This window comes from Rhipicephalus sanguineus, chromosome 1 (assembly GCF_013339695.2).
Source record: "Rhipicephalus sanguineus isolate Rsan-2018 chromosome 1, BIME_Rsan_1.4, whole genome shotgun sequence".
In the NCBI taxonomy this organism is placed as follows: Eukaryota; Metazoa; Arthropoda; class Arachnida; order Ixodida; family Ixodidae; genus Rhipicephalus; species Rhipicephalus sanguineus.
In genome coordinates this window covers 175,335,461-175,359,666 of record NC_051176.1, presented here as the reverse complement: position 1 = coordinate 175,359,666, position 24,206 = coordinate 175,335,461, and the positions used below count along the sequence as shown (strand labels likewise).

General features: G+C 43.0%; 1 protein-coding gene across 2 annotated transcripts in view; it reads right to left on the bottom strand.

Annotated features, from left to right (window-relative positions):
* The window catches only part of LOC119402679 (rab GTPase-activating protein 1), a 153,144-nt gene that overhangs the window by 83,596 nt on the left and 45,342 nt on the right, over positions 1-24,206 (bottom strand). For both annotated transcript variants that reach the window (XM_037669794.2, XM_037669801.2), the window contains 5 exons: positions 17,513-17,675; positions 15,487-15,605; positions 10,644-10,710; positions 10,278-10,389; positions 8,663-8,829 (listed from right to left, as the gene is read on the bottom strand). In XM_037669794.2, the coding sequence (XP_037525722.1) occupies positions 8,663-8,829; positions 10,278-10,389; positions 10,644-10,710; positions 15,487-15,605; positions 17,513-17,675 (628 nt within the window). The remainder of the gene's footprint in view (positions 1-8,662; positions 8,830-10,277; positions 10,390-10,643; positions 10,711-15,486; positions 15,606-17,512; positions 17,676-24,206) is intronic.

Sequence of the window (24,206 nt, the reverse complement as noted above, 5' to 3'; positions counted from 1 at the left end):
TAACCCTGATCATACCATAAGGAAGTTAAGATTTCGGAGTGTTTCACTGTAAATGCATAGGATAATGAAAAACACACAAACTGCTGTTTTATGCACACAGTGCTGAAAATCTGCAAGTTCCATGCAGAACTCGCATGGAACTCAGCATGTATGCAAATTGTTGCTTTTCAGCTTTTCAGTTTGTATGTGGAAAGTAAGCACTTTCTTTAGTATTCTTTTTTTCAGTTTGATGTTTTGTTTGCTTCGTGTCATGACTGTCTGTAAAGGCAAGTTCAATGGCATTGAAGAGATTAACATAAATCATCTTAGATGAAAGCATGTGCCTTGTACTCTTCTCCAGCTTGCAGGGATAAGGCAAGCATGTAAGTAAGCCCGAAATAAGTATCAAATTCAGCACTTTTTGAAAATCTCACGTCAACGACAGAACGCACTGGCAACAGTGAGCGTGACATCACATAGGACTGTGTCATGCAGCCGGGCAGTCGTGCCATGCTGTGTCATACGTGGCTGCACGAGTGCAACCATTCGTGTGAATTTCGCGCTACAGGCTGGAAGACCTGTAGTGCGCTCTTGGGTGTGTTAGTGCTTCACCGGCCCCCGGTGTGACTCTTCACAAGTTTCCCAGTGACAAGAGCCTATGCGTGAAGTGGGTTGCCACTATTCGTCGCGCCAACAGGTCTCCGTCAGAACACTCAAGGATGTGCTTGGTGCATCATGAAGATGAGTGCCACGAGTTGAGCATGTGTCTCTCGCTAGATTTTCGCGCAGCTACTTATGGAAAGCCGCAAGCACGGCAGCAGAGGCCTGATGCGGCACCCTCGTTTTTAACCATTACAAGCCACTATTGCCTGAACGGTTCTGCCTTTGCGAAAAGAAAAAGCAGGAAGATAACTGCTTATCAATTAATAAAATGTGCAGCCATTAACACCATAGGATTTCCCAAATATGACTTGCAGCTTTTGCATAAAATAAGCAACTAAACTGCCTCAGACGTTTGCATTGATGCAGAGGCATATGATGGCACTAGGGTGCCCTGCAGCACACATATATTTGAAGGTGTGGATGAGGTTTTGTCACATCACAAATTAAATGCCGGATACCTAACCAGCAACGATTTTGGTGTTTTCTAGCGTGCTGCTATTGGGGAGGTCACGCTCAGTGAGTGCCACGGCTCAGGGCACGTTCTCTTCACACTTGAAAGCCAAGCGCCGGGTCCATAGTGCCCTACTGCATACTGTCACGAAACACTAGAATACTCATCGCCATTGTCTGTCACGTGCAGCTTGCTGCAGGCATGTGCTGCTGATTTCATACATGCTTCTTTGAAGTGTAGAGAGAATATGAAGTGCCAATGGCTCAAAAATGTCGAATGTCAATCGCCAAATTCGATAAATGCCTCTGAAACCATATGATCAATTAGCAGCTTTTGCAGAGGGGGGCTATTAGTAAGAGCTGTTTAATTAACGAGGCATTGGCTCTAGTAATAAGAAACACCGGGTAAATTGCGCAGCAACGTATCGAGCAGACAGCTTCGAGAGTCCCATGTACAGTACCATGTGACGGTGTGATACAACGGCCCCTGCTCATCGGAAGATCTGTTGCGAGTTTCATACACATGAAAAAGAAGGCTGAATAAAACTACAGTAAACCCTCATTTGAACGAAATTGCTTTACTTGAATTATCGCTTTAATCCAAATTTACCCTAGTCCCGACCCAAGCGCAGGCCTTCTAAGCCACATTACTCAAAGCATACTAATAGTACTAGTAGCTTGTTCTGCTTAGAGCAAACTAGTGAGGCGCGGCCCCAATGACAGCAGCCGTGCTGAGCAGGGCCAACCCCTTCCATCTAAAGTCTGTCGAAATTGCCAACGCGCATGGAGGAGGAAGGAGAGAAAAATGCGGTAGCGGACATGATCGAGAGGCTTTAGCACTGATGGGAGAAGCTTGAATCCACCTCCCTCCATGCCACTGATCCCTCTTCCTCCTTGCTGTGTGCATGTTCGGGGCTGAGCAGGTGAGCGCGGCAAAACATAGTGCACAAAGGGATGCGCAGATGCACTACTCCACGCAGCATATGTTATGCTTGTCCAATGTCACTCAACCACAAATCACACTACTGGCGTTCTGCGGCACTGCCTGAGCTACGTGCTAGGCACTAGCTTCTTTGTGTTGATGGTCGAATGTTGCGTAGTTCAGGGTTAGGTCATGGTTCAGTGGGTTCAGTCACTTGTCCTCACTGTGCACCCATCTGGATCTCTGCTGGACTGCTGCAAACTGTGTGGACACCTGTCTTTGGAGTGCTTCGTTATTGCTTTTGTGGCTGCGCTTTGTGCATGCTGGCTTTTCCTGCACGAGCGCCAGTGAGCCTGATGATGCTGGCTAGACTTGCAGTGATCTCTATGAAGCTGTGCATAGAATCGCCAGCAAGAAGTGGACGGTGACTCCAACTCATTTGCATTGGCTGACGGGGCCGTTCCTGCTGCTGCCCCAGCTACACGTGGGAACAGTTGAGATTGTTCTTTGTGGAAGAGCAGATGGATGAACAGCCAAGTGAAATGTGAACTATAGCACAGACTCAACTGTACTTCTGTATGCCATAGCATTAGACATTATCATGACAATGTCCACGGCAATCGGCATAATCATGATGAGTCAACACAGTTCGCTGGGTTTGTGAACTCTCTGTCCTGCACACGGCTGAAATCACTGTTGGAGTCGCTGGATGACAAGTCGCTCATCGTTGTTTAAGTGCACTACGTGCAAATGACAACAGATGACAGAGTTGTAGCTAGCACATCACGAGTTGCTGTCCCCCCGTGGGCTAGACCTACGCTAGACTGTGATGACACGTCACCTATGAAACCACCCCCTCAATATCGCAACCCAGTGCTGGGCAGTATCGAAGATACATGTATCTTAGATACTATCTTAGATACTCTATGGGTATCTTGTATCTGTATCGCGATACGTCTCGAAAGACGAGTATCTGTATCTGTATTTCCGATACATTCGATAATGTATCGCGTATCTTAAGGTACAAGATACTTCTATCGCAACACAACCACGCGAAACAATAATCGCTGGCCAAGCTCCGCTTCTCAAGCTGGTACTGGTGCCCCTAAGCCATCTGAGTAAGTCTAAGGGCAGTGATGTTATTTTATTTTTACGCCGGAGTCATCCAGTCAGAGTTGAAGACGAGGAAGACAAGCACGCGGACGTCTACGCCCGGCCCACGTACCTTTCGTTTGCTCGATTTCTTTTCTTTTTAGTTACGCCAATGCTGCGACACTTGCTCTTAGCCACTGTCCTGCGCCGCGTCTATCGCACAAATTCTGATGTTGCTACACTGTCGTTATTGAAGATTCTCTTGCTTCTTACTCCGTAACGAAATGTGATGCATGCAGGAATGCGGTTGCTTTACGTCGCGTGGATTTTACATATCAGCGATTTGAAGGATCTCGTGAATGTAAGTTTGACTTGCATGCAATTAATTAACTTATATGCAAATAAGATTCTAACAACTTTAGCACCACTGGTACTGATGCTAGATCTAATAGAGCACGCGTTTACCTAACAGAAAATATCTTGGCGTACCGTATTTTTCACTTCCCGCTACATTTATTCAAAGAATTCTTAGCTGTCATTTTGCATCACATACATTACCTAGGTCTCTGCACTGTTTTTTTTTTCGGTCTGGTCACTGCAGTATGTCTTTTGTAACGCGCTCCCAAAATAAGATTTCTGCTTTATTCTTCTAACCTATCTGCTTTCTTTCTACTACTGTTTACACATTTACACATTGCGAAGGCGATTTGAAAACAGATATATTATTATGTGGGCGTGCCTTGAGTATACAGTGCAAAATATTCTGCTTACAGCTTAAGAAAATAGCGAAATTGAGTTTGCATTATAATAATGGAAATCATTAGGAGACATCTTAAAGATGTCAGGAAGGAGATTCGAGAAACGTTGTTTTACTGAATGCTCCGTTTTACTCATAAGCTTCCCAACGAGCCGTTTCAGGAAATTTTCCATAGGCACTGAATTTTCTATTCTCTCAAGAGGTAAGTTGACGATACTTCACGCTCATAGCTATTAAGGGCGCCGTCTGTATTGTGTTTCTGTACTCGTTCAATGTGAATGTTTGATACACCACCTTTCTATTTTACTTATATTTGCTTTCCTGTTTTAGGCCTTCTTAAATATTTTTCGTATTACTAATCACCACGTAATGGAGGGAGCTATAAACGGCAATAGCGCGAATAGCGGCAGTGTCCTGCGACGCTTTGTGCAACTACACAATACGTCTGAGACATTTCTGTGTTGCACATGTTCTCTCGTTGAAGAAAAATTGCTAAAAGATTGCACGTTAGTGCGTACAGTCGAACCCGGGTATATCGAACTCGCCAAAAAACGTTTATTAGTTCGATATATGGCATAATTCGATATAGGCCTGCTATCGGATTTGACACAAAGGCACATAACAATAAGAAAAGTACTTTATTAATATGGTGGCTCACTTGCGTGCCCTACTTTGGAACAAAATAGTCCTGGATTTTCTTCTGTATCAACGACTTCGCTGCCTGCAACAGCACGCACGCCTCCATGTTGTCCAACGAGTCGGAGCAGCTGAGGCCGCAACCTTCCACATTCACGCAATAGCGCCGGACCAACGCAAGTGCACTAATCACTTCGGAGGATGTAGGCAATGGGCCATCGTCAATTTCCTTATTGCTGTCGCTTTGGCTCGTGGTCGGCACGACGTCTGCAATGTAGTCCTCATCTTGTAGCTCACCCATGATGGCGACATCATCGTCCGCACTGACGAACTCGTGGGATGTCGATCCGTCGATAGCTCCCGGGAACTCTGCCAGCTCGCTCCAAACTTCGGCGGAAACACCTGCGGTGTCTTCAGTGCTGTCATCGGAATTTGGGGTGTCATCACCAGGCATGCGGAAGCCGGCATGCCTAAAGCAGTTCTGGATCGTCTCCTTCGTGACATCTGCCAACGATCTACTCAACATAGAAAGAGCTCGACCCGATTTATGATTTCGAGTTTCGCGGCGAACGGCAAATTCTGCCTCTTTGCACAAGCCATGACGACAGCGCGCCAATAAAGTTCAGAGCACCAACAGGCAACACCACCAGCACGGACCACGCTGACTGAGGACTCGAGGAAAACAGGCAGCAACAGGCACACAAGCATAAAGAAAGAAAAAATGGCGCTCACTTCTACCGCCTCCGCGCCTCGGAGAAAGCACGACGGCCACTGATTGGCTGTAAGCGCTGCGAGCGGGCCAGGATCATTTCTTGCAGGGGGGTGTTCGCCCATGCACAACCGGGTCTAAACCACTTTTTCTAGGGTGGCGCCGGCAGTTTTCCCCGCCACCGCGAGGGAAAGCCAACTTGCTGGGGCACTTGAGGCACATGGAGTTTGATATATCGGTTGTCGTTGCTATTTTCGTTCGATGTAACAGTAACTTTTGCTATATATTCTCAATGTAAATTTACCGTGTTTAGAAATTGTTCGATATACGGGATAATTTGATATAAACGGGTTCGATATAGTCGGGCTCGACTGTATATCAACAAAGAATCCTAAGCTAAGTAGAACATGTAAACTCATTGCAGTTTTACGTCATCTACGTATACACCAGGGGTCTCAAACTCAGCTTATAGCCGGCGGGCCGCAGTCACAAAATTTAGCTCCAAGGGCCATGACAGTTAAGTAGGTGGGGTCGGAGAGAGTTTGAACAAAATGACGTTGCCATTTGAAAGAAAGCCTTTCCCATATCTCATATATAGGTCATTTCTGAAGGGGATTTGGAGTCAGGATTCGAGAAACATCGATACCGATGTGCACAACGATTGAAATTTGGACGCGGATTGAAATATATAGTTTTTTTCCACGGTTATGTTTCAGCACATGGGGACCACATGTTCCTCACGAAAGAAATGCTTGAGACCAGTCATGTCTGTGTAGCTCACGAACATATTTATTTAGAAAATAAAAACAAATGGGACGGAGACGGTCATGTGTGCCAGCTGGGCTGCTAGCGAACGGTCTTAAAACCCGTATACACCAATCGTTCCCCCCCCCCCCCCCCCCCCCCCCCCCTCCCCCCCCCTCCCCTCCCCCCCCCCCCCAAAAAAAGTCGCTACCAGCGTTGTTGCTGCTGTACACCTGTCCGAATATACGGTATTGTGCAAACTGTCTTTTACGGACAAGGTAAAAGTCCACACCGGTATTTGCATCGTCGTGCGAAGGCTTCTTATAGACGTTATTGTGATTATATGGCAACCCGCTAGCTTGTCTGCAAGCTGAGCAGCGACTCCCATAAATTGCAAAAATGACAAGCAAGAACCGATGTCAGCGAATTGTATAAAGATTTGTCCTGTGAAGAAGCTAAAACAAGCCCCAATAAGTTGTTTTGGAAGGAAACTAATGCACTTTGAGCAAGAAGGGCAAAACTTTTGAGATACTAACAGACATTTCATTCAAGTGAAACAAAATAGGTCACAGTTAAGAAATTTTCAAGCAGACATTTTCGTGTATAGGCATTTGCTGCTACGTTATATGGATCTATAATAACAAATCTGAGAATGTATCGAAGTATCTTAAGATACAATTGCCAAGTATCGTATCGGATACATTTATTGCGGCAGTATCTTGTATCTGTATCTCCAATACTTCTTGCCTGAGTATCTTGTATTATATCGCGATACAATTTCAAAGTATCTTTGCCCAGCCCTGTCGCAACCGAAAGTAGTTTTTTAAAATAGCAGTATTAAAAATATATTCAATGCATTCCGTGGCACCGCAATACTTTTTATAGGGTTCTCGATACCTCTGTTTTTAATTAGAGCAACAATATGAATATTTCCTAAATTTGTGTCAGTACTCTTATAAAATATGTTTAAAGGAACACTAAAGAGAAAAACGATTTTTTTTCTTATTAGTAAATTCCTCTTTCACGATAACAAAAACACCATGCTTGCTGCGAGAAGACACTTGGTAAGCGAGGAAACGCGCAAAAAGAAAATGCAGGTGGTGACACCACTTTCGTGTTCCCGCACCAGTCGCCGTGATGTCACAGATTTTGACGGCATCTACTAAGACCTACGTAGTTCATGATTGGTAAAAATAAGGTACATTGTCTTCTGAGGGAGCCAGAGACTTAACATACAAAATTTCAGGATGTTTTGCTGAGCCAATGTGGCCAACATACGAAAAAACACTTTGAAATCCATGACGTCACCATTGAAGACTTTGGCGGGAAATTTAAAAGTGGGACTTTTGACAATGATTTTCTCATATATTAATAAACTTATGATGGTGAAATTAACGACACTAGAGTTTTCCGAGTATAATTTATCAGTCTAAACTAATTTATTTTATCACTTTAGTGTCCCTTTGAAGGGGTCGTGAAAAGAAAATGAAGCTGCCTGGTTGTAATTTTCCCTGCTTCAACAAGGATTAGACATGCCATTTCCGAAATATTTCGACGCTACATTCAGTCTATAATTAATGACGCCCATTTTAAATCGCAGTTTTCTTGGTCTCCTAAACGACTATGCAGTACTACCGGCCACCATAGACACTAATGTGTGACGTCATGCTAAGGGAAGTTATAAACACAGTGTAAGTTTTCTTTTACTCTACAATAATAGATTTATAGGAACCTAGAAAAGAAACAAATAACGCAGCAACTTTTGCGCTCTGAGTTGTATACTGTGTAAATACAGCACTTGATCTGCTTGCTTCCACTTTCTAGTACATCCGGGCTCCGTCACGTGTGTATTCTTGCCTTCGCTCGCATGATGCAGCGTCCCAGTTTTTTTCTTTCTGGTTGCGTTAGATTGTGTTTTACGGTGTGTTTTGGGTGGATTAGTCCTCGCTATGCCAACCGTGTGCGTCATCAGACAGTGCCGTACAACTTATCAAAGTGGAAACAACGTTCGCTTTCACAAGCTGCCGGCGTCACAATCGAAACGGTATCATGCTATGAATCTCGGCCAACTATGGCTCAGCAAACATCGCTGCGTCGCCATGTTTTGTTGACGACAGAGACTTTGCATTGGCTGATTTAAAGTGACGTCAGCTGCACAGTTGAGGGGAAAATGAGCTGGGAAATCATAATTGTGATTTTATAGTTATTAAATAAATCCGGACGATGAAACGAGTCGAGGTATAGTATTGAATGGACGGCCAGGATTCCGAATACACACATAGTTGAAAATTTTCGGAAAACGTCTCACGACCCCTTTAAGGCTATTTCACTGCTGACGTTCGGAGGTACTTATGTGTGCAAGAAAATTAACAACACAAATATCTCGAGTTTGAAATATTGGTGTCAGTGGTCATTTAAGAGGATTCTGGTACATTCATTTATAAACGATGCAAATCCATTCAATATATTTGGGCTTGATACCCATTAAACTGTGCTCCCAGGCATAAATAGCTTATATTAACCGTTCAGTGTCAGAAGGTGCTTGTACTACGGTATACCAGTCCTATTACAACATACTCAAAAATTTCAGCATCACTTGCAACAGTTATGAGCACACTGGATGGTGTCAAAAAGCTGCTATAAATGAAAAAAAAAATCTCTTTCAGTAAAGTAAAAAAAAATAAAGCATGACAGGGAATAAAGTTCTTACTTCTCTTAGTCGCAGGAAGAACTCTTCATGGAATGGTTTCCGCCCAAAATACCAAAACTTCTCTGATTGGGGGTAAATCTTGGCTTTTGTCTCGAAGACAAAACGCACTGGCTCTTGCACACCAGTAACCACCAAATCCACAGCCACAGTCAGGTACACCCTGGTGTCTATTATAAGTGGCAGAAAAAAAGAAAAAAAAAATGGGAGGGAGAGAACTCAGGAGCATGCTCTATCAACAGTTTTATCACTGTTCGTATTTATTGTTCGTATCGTTTGTATTTATTCCTTTATTTCCATATTGTGTTACACAGACGTTCTGTGAGGCCGTTGAAGTGTAAATAGAAGATAAATACTTTATTCTGTATTCATTTTTTGTTTATGTATTCTGCTGTATGTTGCCTATGTACGGGCGGCAGGAGCTCTGTCAAGCTGCAACAAAGCAGCTTTTTCTCTTGGCACCTTTTTCATTTTATCATGTAAACAAAGGATGAAAATAAAAACATGATTGATTGAAAAGACACACACTATCCTCCTTGCTTAAACCCTGAAACGGCTTTGGTGGTTTTGTACAAATGCATCGAGCTGGTAGTGCAAGTCCTTTGGATCATTAGCAGACCAATTTAAGCACTGTGCAAAAGTGTAATTTATTCTAATGTTTTAAATATGCACATTGCTAGAGATTGCAGTGACGCTGCCAATAGAGTTTTCAGCCACCCCTGCCTGTGGCACATTGCACGGATGAGCAACATCACACAGGCAACCAATCTGATTGGCTGTCCCACTGATGTCGCAGGTAATTTTTCAGACTTAATTGTGAAAAAAATGTTGTTCCTAATAGTTGGAACACTTGATAATTTATGGTATTAAAAAAGAAAAACCGCAATAGAGGTAAATATAAAATCACAATTTGCTACTACACTTGGACATTCATGGCAGACAACGAACGCCATCTGCTTTCATTACGTGCGTGCACCATGTTGACGTGAGCTATGTAACCAGGGTTGATCGTGAGGTTTCCTTGCTCTAACACTATGAATTGTCCTTGCACAGGCACACAATGTGTGCCTGTGCAAGGCAACTGGCAAGAAGTAGCTGCAACGACATTGGTATTCCGAACAATAGGTACTCAGTATCTGATCGATGCCAATATCTGTGCGTTTGCAGCTATCACTCCATGCCAAAACACTACCACCCCAATTCCCGTATTTATGCTTACTAGTGATTGTTGTCAAACAGTTTTAGTTTGTCTGCTACCTTCTTAATTTGTAGTTTAGCACAGGAAAATATGCGAGCAGCTGGTGGCCAAAATTTTCTTGGTACCTGGTAGCGCAGAGCTCAATCACACACTGGTGGACGGCCGTGGAAAGCAAAGCTTAGCCTCGACCAATGATCTCGACTGAAGCCGACCGTTCTACGAAGAAGTTGAGGAGCAAAAGCAGTGCTAAGAAGTAGGGCACCATTTAATCATTTGTAGCTCCCTTGATGCAATGTGCTTCGTTTAAAAAATTATGGTGCAAATGATTTGATAATGTTGTAGCATCACTGAGTCCTTACACTAATTCAGAAAAACATGTTTCAGTGACCCTTAAAATTGAATGCTGAACATTATAGCTACCTCGTGAAGTCTCCGTGTTGAGCAGTTCAAAAGCTTGTTCCTGGGGATTCCACCTGCCTGTGATTTGGTAAGCTGTTGGTTCTGTACCCACAGTAGACTTTGCCATAGATACCTAGACAGCCATCAGAAAAGAAATTTAATAAAAGAGACAAAGGAATTTTGCATAAAAAGCAGCATGTACTGCTGAACAAAGCTTTTAGAAGTGCTCTTTATCTCCAAGACGACATTAGCTTCCCAAATTCGTCTCTATTTCAGTGCCAACTATGGCAGCACTTAATGAATACTTCATACTGGAAAGGACAAATTACTCAAGTCCAAATAAATGGGAGTACTGCAGTGAATATGTACAAATGCACAAATACTCACCATTCCAATAAGTTGCATATCACTGTGCTTCACATGTCGTCCAGGGCAAACTAGCATGCCAAAGCACCTGCCATGAAATAAAAGCAAATTTCAAATTTACGTTGGAATAAAAGCCACTCTTGCAATCACTACACAGCCTGCTTCATTTATCTTTTGTTTAGATATATGTTTACAATGTTTTAAACTTTGTCCAGATAGCTTTTAAATATGTTGACTTTTCTACATAAATCTTACTTTGTATCTCCCATTGAGTGCAGACAAGTTATTTTTCTCCTTCAACCACATTCATTCTCTCTTGTTAGCAAATATCTGTCTTGCTCTCACAAACAATAACAGCAACACCAGCGATCAAGGAAATTTCTGATCAGACACAGAGCAAGAGTAAGTCAAAGTCACTGAAGAAGACTGACTTATGGGATCCAAGGCTGTTGCCTGAAATACATTAAAGGGACATTAAAGAGAAACAATGAATTGGTTTAGATTGATAAAGTGTGCTCGGAGAACTCTTGTGTAATTTATTTCACCACCATAAGTTTATTATTAGAGGAGAAAACCAAGTTAAAAGTTTCCTTTTTAAATTTCGCGATCAAAAGTAGGCTTGTGCGAACATAACTTTCTAGGCTCAAAGTGAATGGCAATTAATGTCGAATAATTTTGAAGTGAATTCAAATAGTAGCGAGATTTGAAGTGTAGTAGGATGCAAACTTTATGTGTAAAAATAATTTAATTTAAGTTTTAAAATTTGTCATACTTAGGCAATATAAGACGCTAATAAAAAGAATGACTGAAGTGCAGAAGTGGGGCTTCGCGCTGGGATGGATTTCCCCTGACAAGGTGGGTTTTCGGCACAGCAGTGCCATGTTGCAGTGAAACCATCTTTAAGGAGGGTTACATGTAGTAGAATATGTCTATTCATTCTTTTTAAATACTTTCAAATATTAAATTAATGTCTTAGCAAATTGGAACTGTGTAATATGAGCTTGATTATTTGCACGGAACTATCCAAAATGCAACTTCTAAAACATTGACAAAATTCAAGGACATTTAAGGACCTACAAAAATTTAAGGCTTTTCAAGGCCTTGAAAATGCTATTTGAAAATTCCAGGGTTTTCAAGGGTTTCAAGGACCGCTACGAACCCTGATTGTACAACAAGTGGTACACGACCCTAATTACTGGCCATTTCATATTTTACCTGAGGAGAAATTAAAGGGCCCGATATGAGAAGAAAAAAGGACAAGCTCCTAATTTGGAACCTGTATAGACAAAGTTTCACGAGTTATTTGGCCAATCTATGGGCCATTAGTACGTTGCTAAAAGAGGAACCTTCGATCACGTTTTTACATCTTGACTGAATCACCTTGTGTACAAACAAGGTGTCACAGCATTGCTGCCATCTTGTCATCAAAAAAACATGGCTGATCCCTCCGTCATAGGAATCGGTATAACACGAAAGTGAAACGTGTCTTCACAGAAGTAGTGCTTATTGTACAGTGATATATGAGAGCTTGTACAATGTCTATTCGTGCTTGGCAGCTATAGCACCGTTTGACGTGGATGAACCCATGTTGACAGCACGTCTCTATCGCGACGACTAACGCCCGTAATCATGATTAAACCGTTGTGGTAGCTGACGGTGTGAACATATATTTGGACACAGCGAATCGTGAATCCCGCGTAAGGATGATATCAACAAGCTCATAATCAACACTGATACCCGGTATGCACTTCTTCAAAGCGTCGTCAATATAGGAGAGAAACGGCACGGTGTGCGCTTTCTAGTAATGGGTAGCCGACGCCTGTGCTCATGCATACATAACACACACTGTGCTTCAGCAACATGGGAGGTAGAGGTTCGTAGCCTGAGCCGCAAACGCGTGCGTCCCGCTGGCCTCTGTCTCGCAGGCGCTGCTCTTGCTCCACCAAGGCACGACATTCGCCCGTCGAAATCGCGTCCTTTCTGCAACGCATATTGCAGCAGTTTTGTTAGTCGGTGCTTGCGCCATTGAAGCAGTCGGCAGCGGAGAAATCCCGTTGGTGCACGTGGAAGCTGCACTACTCCGATGAGCCGACGCACGCTAACACGAAGCCAAAGGCAAGGAACGTAACTACGTCAAGGGTGCCTCGGCGACGCCAGCGCGGCCAGTCTACCTCTTTGGTACCGAGACGCTTTAACCATGACCTCTGATATCGCGTGCAATCTCGGAGTAAGCGCTAGTAAGTGTCGATCGTGAAGCATTACTTCTTTTCACATCTCACAGACGGCGGCACCGCCCCGCTCCACCAGGGGCGAAAGAGAATGTGTGAAAGATATAAGGCGCGTCGGGCCGTGTCTAGCATCTCCCGAGTTAGCGTAGTCGGTAGGGCGTCGGGCGCTTGCCGTCGCGGCCGCAACGTCGTGGGTTCGATTCCCAGCGGGGTATCTTTTTCTTGGTTTTTTCCTTTCTCACCCGATGGCGTCCATTTTATCAACGTCATATCCGTGACGGATGTACATGGTGGACCCCGGCATAAAACACTTTCGTGTTAAAAAAAAGAAAGGTGGTGTCAACTTGTCAAGATGACAGAAGCTAACAAGATTGCACACATGCTCAAAAAGGTCTATGATGCATTTAAACTGTTGGTATTTGACTCTTCGGCATATGGAATTAATATGGCGTGAGTGAGTGAGAGGGAGAAGAGAGAGGGGGGAGTATGGTTCCTAAATAAATACTAGAGAGGTTTGCCTGGCAGCATGCTTGGAATGCTACTCCAGATGGGTATGATAAAAAATTAAATTGTATACACAGTTCAGGACCAATACAGATGAAAACACAAAACACACCACACACCATTCAACAAATGAAAGTATCAAAATGACACCAGTGTCTTTTAGGATTTTTTTTCTTCTTTTTTTATAAGTTTGAAAGTGCTTTTGTTGCATGAGATGCACAGGGCAGCGTTGGTCCATGAGTCAAGAATGTCTCTTATACCCATGTCACACAGGCGTTTGGAAGGCCTTCCAACCGATAGGCTATCGATTCAATCGTCAAGCACAGTGGCTACACGGGACGTTTCGAAGGCCGTCAAGTCAATAGTCTATCGAGTCAACGGAACATCCCACAACTCCATCAAAACTTCGATAACCATTGAGCAACGGAAGCAGAAACCACACACACACATGCCCTCTCGTTCACAGTATGCTCGTACCCACAACTAGAACAAAAAAATCTAACCAGTATGCTTTAAAAGCAGTATATGCGAGCTTTAAGAATTATTTAGTAAATTATTTTTGTTACTTGAAATGTGCAAGCTGCACATACTCTTGACAACAGTGACGTGCTTATCTTCACTGTACCGTCTCGCCGGCACTCGCACGCCACAGTTTCGCTGCTCACCTACTTAAAAACTAAATATGCATTCATAACTACGTATAAACAATTTATTGAAATGTTTAAGCAAAAGAAACAGAGATATTTGTGCTTATAAGTGTATTTATATTATTTGACTGTCGGTGACATAAAAGTGAAAATAAAGATCCGAAGCGCAACACACTTTCTGCGAGAAATGCTTGGACCACTCAACAGCTATTCAAAACTGCCATGTAGTAGCGCGACAACTCGATCGAGTCGATAGAGTTGCGGCGTTTCTATGATCATCGACTGGATGGCCTTTCAAGAGTGCCCATGTGACACAGATATGAACTGAGGAGGTGAATGTTCAGTTTAGACATTAAAAGCATGCTCTATAATGATGCTAAAAGCTTATGCTCTGTCCACCATTTGCATCTTCCAAACACAATAGCAACAATGACTTATGAGAATTTGTTTGCAAGCTCAGCTGGCAACTTCTGAGAGAGTGATATGAATTGTTCACCACAATACTCAAGCCATGTCTACAGCAGACATCACTCAAGTGGAACCCAGTGACTCCAAACTGACCATACTGCTTATACAATCAGTCATTTGTAATGAGCAGGCACAATTTGGCCTTCAAGGCATCTGTTAACAACAGTCATTATTCAGTAAGCCAACAGTCATTATTCAATCCCCCAGACTACTCTATGATGCCACTGCCCTGTGCAGCTTTTGTCGTACCATTCCACGAAGGAAATCTGACAACAGACTGATATGCTTCCAATGTGGATAGATGGTACAAATTTTTTGCTATTCCTGAAGAGCTCGGTCTTTGCCATATTAACTTACACTGACCACCTTAAGTCTGACCTAAGCTTAGTTGAAAGTCAGCGCTTGTTCTTGTCATTCCTCCCTGTGTGCGTCGTCTTGCTTTTCGCGCTGCTTACTTCCATGGATCCATACCAAATGGCCCAGCTAACTACACGTCTGACCAAAGTCCGAGCCAGGATATTCTGCTGAGACTATGGCAACCTCCACCTAATACAGCTACTCACCCTGACCATGATGCTGACTTTTTCTCACGTTTTTCACAGAACTCCCTGTACTTGTCCTAGTATTAACACCTTCCTTAGTGAAATAACAATGCAGCTACTGGAAGCAATGCAAATTATCCGAATCGATCATCAAGTTCTGTTGATCCTCCATACTAATCAGAAACTAATCATAGTTGATGTGAATGGTGCACCCATTAGGGCTTTTATCGACACTAGCGAGCAAAGCCATAACAATGTGCTAGAGTAACTGCTAACAGAGAGCAACGATGACCATATAGCATTAGCAAAACATAATTAACTAGAACATAAATAACTAACCATTATATTTAGTACCACTAAATGACAACACTATAAGCATGGAAGTCATACTAAGACCATTCTGCAAGACTTCTCGTTGCCCCACATCAATTATTTAATCAGCTGGATAAAGCAGTCCACTAGAATGCTAACAAACCTTTCAATGCCAAGCTCTGGGGTGGCAGCTGTCTGTTGAATAGTCACTTGCACCATTTTCTCCGTGTTGCAGCGAAACTTGAAGCAGTCTTTATCACGAGCACATGCTGAGAAGTTGCCCTAGCAAGAACATAAAAAAATAACAATAAGAGGGAGCCTGGCATATATTAAACAGAAACATGCTTTGATGAATGTGGTGTATTATGGCACAAGGGATAAGTATGGGCAAAGAGCGCCAGGCCAGTGTTAATGTAAGACTATGACGAGAAGAATTATGAGATGTAGATATGACTTGGCTGTAAATAGGCCTAAAACAGCCATTGTAAAGTGCGTGAAAGATATATGTAGTAGATATATAGCAATGACTTGTGGCATGTGCAATGAACATAAAGATACACGTGAAAGTTCTATGACACATTGAAATCTATCAGTGGTAAAATATCCCAAGTAGCACTACTGCTTAACAGGGCCTTTGTATACAAGGGCCCAAAGGCTAATACAAAAACATTGATATCACAGCACTCTCTTGAGACAAGGCGTGCTATATGAGTCCTTTGGACTAATAACATGCAAAACAACACTTAAAAAGTTTAATGCAGCTTTACTATCAAATAACGATTCTGCAGAAGGAAACAATGCTGGCTGCAGAGAAATGAGCTGGTGACAGACTAAACGAAAATGCTTCTTGCGTTTAGCTTCAGCTTGATGTTACTCCAAGGGGAAGCGAAGAATGGTTAGCTTCTCACCACAACTACCACAGAGGGGAGGTTCATAACCAACGAAAGTTGAAATTCGATTTAACAAAGTGATGAGGACGCTTAATTATTTATTTAGTTAAATCTGAGATTTCATAAAATCTAGAAAGGAATTTTTTAGTCCTTTGAAGTCCAAAGTTGTAACATAGGGGCACCCAAAAGCTACAACAGCATTGTTTCTATTGGCAACCCATGCCTGTGCATCTGAAGAATCCACGAGAGCGGCTCGAGGACTGCCCAGACATAACGGACACCATGTCCGGGCAATGCAGGCCAGGTAGATGGTTACTTGGAGTTATGGCTACCTACCACTATGCAATGATGTGGAGAACGAATGCAGTGACTCTGTGAGCAGGCAGAGAGAGAGAAAGATGGGAGGCGATGATCAGTGCTATCTGTCACATAAACCATGAAATAATTAAAGCAACCACTGCCCCATCTAGCACCATCCGGTACGTAAGAACACTACCGGCAGCCAAGCCCATTGGTCCATGCATTGGTGCAGCATGCAGCCTCGTAAAAGCAAAGCTAGGACCGTAACTATTAGCTCCTAGATGTTTTAATGCAACAGCGTCAGAGCACATACTCAAAGAACCCGTCTCGGTCAAGCTCCATTGAATACAGCACCCGATGAGCTTTGTTGTACCGCATGCTAATGTAGGCCTTGTCACACTTTCGGACCAGCATTGCCTGTGCTACCGCTGCACTCACCAGCAGTGGGGCAAGAGGGTGTGAGCACTTATGAGTGAATGGGGGAGTCAAGTGGATCTGAGTGCACTGGGGCGGAGGGAAAAGGAAGCACACGCACGGTAGAGTGGGAAGGGTACAGGAGAGCTTGCACTTCCTCCTCTAGTCAGCCTGACCATGCCTGCTACAAGTGGCGAGAGTCACTGCAGCTGAGAACATAGGTGGCCGGCACTCCTTATCTTTCAGGTAATCTGCAGTGGGCAAAAACACTGGTTGCTTCGTGTATGCTGTCTTCCCATGTGCATAGTGATTGTGGTTGTGTTATGTTGAAGTTTTGGAGACACGTTGAAGTGAGAGGCAACACTGCAACATTTTTCCAAAAGGCAGACCGGTCTGTAAGAGCAAGAAGTTTTGTTCGAAATAGCCATTGGGTGGCTCTTGGAGTTTGGATCTGCAGGAGTTTTTTTCCTATACAACTACACACAACATCGCTGGGATTAATCATGAAATTTCAATTATCCGTCAATTTGAATTAAGAGCTTTCAAATGATTGAGATCCAACTGTAACAACATTTTAGCACTTACCCGTGTGTCCTCCTCACGTACATCCAGAGTGGCCTCAAAGGTGTGCACTTGCTCATTGTTAGGGACACAAGTGCTGACAGAGCTAAGTGGGGGTGACCCTCCCACACTTCCTGAAGGATGCCGTGGCATTCTCCGAAATGCGGCAGCAAAGCTCTGCAACACCCTGCCGGCAGAAAACCATTCAGCCTTTGTAAAATACCACTCCATGTTGGTGTGTTGTAGATGAGTGCATCCATCAACACACTTCATCCAGCAAAAGTATATCAGAACAACTGCATAATGTGGACTTATCTTTGAGATTTTTAAAGAAAGAGAGCTTAAACACCATTGTAGGCTTGTGTGAGTATTCAAGCACTTCGAATATTTAAACGAATATTACAGTATTTGAATTCGCTTCGATTCGAATTTAAGTTATTGAAAATTTCAAAGTATTCAAAATCAACGAATAGGTGTACATTAGTCCGCATGTAACCCCCCTGTAAAGGTGGTTTTACTGCAGTGAAGGGGTGCTATGCCGTGAATACACCCTTCCAGGAAAAATTTGCGCTGCCGCAAAGCCCCATTTCAAGGTTCAATGAACATATTATCTCACATTGATTCGTCATTTTTTAAGTTTACAAACTTGTTATACCGATTTATGTGCTCTAAGTATAGTAAATTTTAAAACGTAACATATTTGACAGGTATTCACTGACAGGTATTCACAGGTAATCACTTGTATTCTACCGAAAGTCAAATCCTGCTGATATTCAAAGAATGACATTTGCACCATGCCTTGCTTCAATAAAAAAAAATATTCCGCAGGTTAGTTGGGTCATGACAAATATGATCATTTTTCTTTATAATATGTGGTATATGGGTGATTCCACGTAAGATCGAACAAACGATGGCTGGTCGACCTCTCAAATTTATTTCAAAATTTTATATATTATTGCCTGATGAGTGGAAAGAAGAGATCCGCAATTTGTTTTACCGCCAAAAATTTTTTCGAACCACAGGAAATCAATAATGACGAAGAGGTGGAGTGGAGCGCTCATCCGCTCTGCTGTTTAGGCCTACTTTCGTTATGAATTGCACAAAATATATTAAAGTTAGGTAGCTGAAATTTATTTACCTAAATATATGCATGTTTTTGCTTCTGCTCAGGTATTTTTAGTTTTTATGTGTAGTGTAGATGTTTTTATAAAAAACCTCAAAAATGGCCCAATCGGCAAAATTTTCTTGACTTTGAAGGTCTTTATTTCAAAAAAGCCTTCTAGCAGAGGTACGAAAATTCCGCATTACGTTCTTCGCATGCGTATCTACCAAACTGCCAAATCTTGTATTTATGTAACTTTTCAGTAAAGAGATATAATCGGGCTAAGTTCAAGAAAACACCGAACAATGAAAACTTCTGACGACAATTAAAAAAAAACCCCATTTTTTAAATTGCTTAAACTTTGTCCACTTATTCTCCTCCACATCAACTTTCACAGTCATTAAAAACATGTTGCATAATGTCGTTTCACTAATAGTTACGGCCCCTCCAATGAGACCCTTAGGCAAGGATGGGCAATTCCGACTTCTTGCCCAGCAAGTGTATAAAATGCAGGCAGGATTGAATTTCTTTTTATTAAAAGGTCAGCAGGTACCTAAAAAGGTGTCGCCGGCACTGAAGACGTTAATTTTGAAATTATTTGGTCACTGCAGCGGCCACGAGCGCGGAGCTACCGTGTAGGCGCGCGCGCACCCGAGATGCTCGTTGTAAGAGACGGCGCAGTGAGAGCTCGTTCTCGCGTCCTCAGACCGATTGAGTTCGAAACAGCAACACCTCTCAGGTGACTTGAACGCACGTGCACCGGTAGTTGCAGTGATCTGGTTAATTGTGTCGATTTCTTTTTCAGGGGGCATAAGAATGTCATCGTTAAACTGTGCGTTCCGTGAAGATCTTTCATTGCAGTGGTAGCAAAAGCACGCGTAGCACAAGTAGTCCGTCTCACTGACAGTCACTGATCTTTCGGGCGTTAAACGTTCCTTCAAAGCATTTATGTATAGGTCGGTAACTCTGCGAAATTTTGGCTACTTTGCAATAATTAAAGAAGTACTGACACGATTTTGAGACATCGCAAAAGGGACATTTTTTGCTTCGTTGGTATGCAGTGTCCACGCTGTCCACACACTGGAGTCGGAGAACACGTATAAAATATTTTAATTTGACTTTGAAGTTTTCGTCGCTGAGCATTTGCAAGCCAGGCACACTGCAAGCGCATTATCCCGACAAGTCAAGACAGTTCCTCCGAGTTCGCGAGTTCTGCGTCCTGCATGCAGCCTAAATCGTAGAAATCACTGTCAGGGTCACTGGACGACAATTCACTCATCGTTGTCTATTGCATCACGAGCAGATGACGGATTTCCCGCTAGTACGTCGCGAGTTTCTGTATCTCCGTGACGTCACACTGCTATGAAACGACACTGAGAAGCCACCCCCTCGATATCGAAACCGAAAGTGTCTTTTTAAGGTGGCGCTAATTAAAATATATAGGATGCATTCCCAGGCACCACAATAGTCGTTTTACGTTTCTCGACACCAGTATTTTTATTTAGAGCAACAATCCGAAATTTTTTTAAATTGGTGTCAGTACTCCTTTAAGCTTCTTGTGCTTCGAAAGGTAGTCTCCACAATAGACTCATTCAGAGCTATACTTTCTCGTCATGAGACGCACAGGAGGAGTAGAGTAAGAGCAAAGCACAAGAACTATCCGCGCCGAATGAAGTGTGAACAGCGCACCGAACGCGCGGCCAGTTCACGCCGTCTGCTGCCGACATCTAATATAGACAAGCGCATCCGGTTACCGATAGTTTTGCTTTTCTTTCCTTTGACAATCCATATTTTGCTTTGCCACTGGAGCGCCACGTTCATGCTTTCCACTGATCGCAACTGGCGCAGCGCAGTTTCTGTGGCAGCAGCGTGCGTGAAGCGAGCGCTCATAGCTCCCTTATAGAGTTTTCATCTTGCTTCCATCTCCGCCGTGTTATCAGCGCCTAGCTGAGATGCGAACAGAGGGCGGATATAATAGCGAAGCTCCAGTGCACGTGCGTTCAAGTCACCCGAGAGGTGTTGCTGTTTCGAACTCAATCGGTCTGAGGACGCGAGAACGAGCTCTCACTACGCCGTCTCTTACAACGAGCATCTCGGGTGCGCGCGCGCCTACTCGGTAGCTCCGCGCTCGTGGCCACTGCAGTGACCAAATAATTTCAAAATTAACGTCTTCAGTGCCGGCGACACCTTTTTAGGTACCTGCTGACCTTTTAATAAAAAGAAATTCAATCCTGCCTGCATTTTATACACTTGCTGGGCAAGAAGTCGTAATTGCCCATCCTTGACTAAGGGTCTCATTGGAGGGGCCGTAACTATTAGTGAAACGACATTATGCAACATGTTTTTAATGATTGTGAAAGCTGATGTGGAGGAGAATAAGTGGACAAAGTTTAAGAAATTTAAAAAATGGGGTTTTTTTTTAATTGTCGTCAGAAGTTTTCATTGTTCGGTGTTTTCTTGAACTTAGCCCGATCATATCTCTTTACTGAAAAGTTACATAAATACAAGATTTGGCAGTTTGGTAGATACGCATACGAAGAACGTAATGCGAAATTTTTGTACCTCTGCTACAAGGCTTTTTTGAGATAAAGACCTTCAAAGTAAAGAAAATTTTGCCGATTGGGCCATTTTTGAGGTTTTTTATAAAAACATCTACACTACACATAAAAACTAAAAATACCTGAGCAGAAGCAAAAACATGCGTATATTTAGGTAAATAAATTTCAGCTACCTAACTTTAATATATTTTGTGCAATTCATAACGAAAGTTGGCCAAAACAGCAGAGCGGATGAGCGCTCCACTCCACCTCTTCGTCATTATTGATTTCCTGTGGTTCGAAAAAATTTTTGGCGGCAAAACAAATTGCGGATCTCTTCTTTCCACTCATCAGGCAATAATATATAAAATTTTGAAATAAATTTGAGAGGTCGACCAGCCATCGTTTGTTCGATCTTACGTGGAATCACCCATATACTGTTTGAATTCAATTTGAAATTACTCGACCAAATCACTATTCGCTTCGAGCCTAAAATTTACTATTTGCACAAGCCTACACCATTGTATTGAACACCAGCCACAACAATTTTGGCACAGCCTAGCCCTCTCCGCATGATATACTAGTGATGCCTGAAACCTACACGCATGGTAGCCACTGCTACTACCACTGCTACTAGAATTGATGGCTGATAATTCAAATATGGTTAATTTGATCTCAACTGAAGGTCATGGCCAGAACTCTTACATTACTATGTCACCAAGCTTTCATTTTTTCACTGTTGAAATTAGCCTTTACAAGATAATTGTAATTCGACTGGTCATCTTACATGCACCTGACCCAAATGGTTACTGCACTAATGGTTCAGACAGCAGCAGCGTCTCACTGCAGTGCTTAGGCTGCAGTGAATGCATTCAGCACGTCATCTCCAGTCAAAATCATCAATTGGGTGGTTCCACGAGAGATTGAACATGCCTGTCCGGTCGCAATTATTGTTTTGCCTGGGTTTTTTATATGTTATGTGGGCGCATTCAAAGTGAACGGAACTGAAAATTTTATTTCCAAGAAACGCTCCCAGCACGCCAAAAAAAATATTTGAAGGTGGCGGCGCGTGCCTCCTGTTTTTGCTCACTGCAATGTTTTCGGATTTCACGGCCGAATTTAGCGCGAACTATAAATGATGTGTCGAAAACTTCTTTTGCTGGTTTTAATATGCATTACTGTGAATTACATCCATGCTTTTTTTATGCCGTCCTCAAAAAGAAGAAAATGTGAAAAAATGGCAAACACGGCCGAGATCAAAAAAGGGTCCTAAGTTTGAGGCGCCTTGGCGCCTTTACTATTTCAAACAGGAACGTGAAAACAGTGTTAACTATAGAAAAGAGCCTTTCCAACATTTATACGGAAGATCAGTTTCCTACGGGCAGCGAAAAAAAAAAAGAAAAAAAATAGTTAAAAAAGCGAGTTTTTTTCAAAAAAGTACATTTTAAAAAAATAAAATAAAAAACTCCGGTCTCAATTTTGACGGCAATTTTTTATCGAAGAGCGCTTATGTCAATGAACACACGGTTTTAATATGATATGTCCTCATTTGCTTTGTTTACTAGATATAACTGGCCAAAGTGACCCTTGCTGTGAGTGCTCACTTCAGTGCGACTGATGGTTGTTAATGGCGACTGATGGTTGTTAACAGATTAAGTTGGCCTTCGCTGCATACAGATGCTTTATTCTGTGTGCAAGGAGAGTTTTGACAAAGTGACCTAAACCATGTGTTCGCGGTGTCTTGCGTGCTTCTGATTAGCGAATACTGGCGGGGTAAAAGTTGAGGTTGTAAGCTGCAAACTGCGTACGCGTTCGCCCTTTAAGGGGTATTCAGACGGGGGAGAAATGCTCGGGGGAGACGGGGGGATTGCGGATCACGTGACCGTGACGTCACAGATTAGCGAGTGGGCGTGACCCCCCGCGCCTCCTCTGCGGAGACGGGGATCTTTTCCCCGAAAGGACAAACAATCCCCCGGCGGTGGGAATTATAGCAAAATTTCGGGCTCTTGTTTGGTCACATTGTTGCACTTGCTCCTGCAGAGAGCGGCAGCGGGTGTACAGTCTGAAGCTGCGTGGTCGTCAGCAGCTCGTCAAACGGGTGGTGCAAGCCACCAGAGTAGTCTAGTAACACTGGTCTCCCCCTCCGTTCGCCTCGTCCGTGAGAGTGGGAGGCATTTCTGGAGACTTCTCCTCACGAGCTGACGTCACCAGGCTCCGCCTTTATCCCCCGAGCATTTCTCCCCCGTCTGAATACCCCTTTAGAGTGCGGCAGCAGCCCACCCCCACACACGCTAGACACAATTAAAGTTTGAGAATACATTTTTCTTGACGACAAGACACCAGAGCAAGGTTTTACTGCAGGAAAATAATTAAAACTAGATTTAAGTGCAATGCAAGCTGATGACAACTATCAATCGCACTGAAGTGAGCACACACAGCAAGGGTAATTTTGGCCCGTTAAATCTCGTGAACAAAGCAAATGAGGACATACATATTAACACGGTGTTTTCACTGACATAAGCGCTCTTCGACAAAAAAGTGTCGTCAAACTTGAGGCCTGAGTTTTTTTATTTTTTAAAAATATACTTTTTTGAAAAGAACTCGCTTCTTAAACTATTTTCTTCTTATTTTGCGCTGCCTGTAGGAAAACGATCTTCCGCATAAATGTTGCAAAGGCTCCTTGAAATACTTGGAAAAAAGCATGGATGTAATTCACAGTAATGCGTATTAAAACCAACAAAAAAATTTTCGACACATCGTTTATTGTTCGCGTTAAATTCGGCCGTGAAATCCCAAAACATTGCAGTGAACAAAAACAGGAGGTCTGCGCCGCCACCTTCAAATACTTTTTTGGCACGCTGGGAGCATTTCTTGGAAATAAAATTTTCGGTTCCGTGCACTTTGATTGTGCCCACATAACATATTTTCACGGCTGCTTCTCATCCACTTCCAGAGTTGGTCCAACACCGCTTACGAAACACCGCATCATCACAGACTCCGATGCCCGACCCATCCGGCAAAATCCTTATCGCGTTGCCCCAAAGGAGCGTGAGGCAATTCAAAAACAGGTGAAAACGAT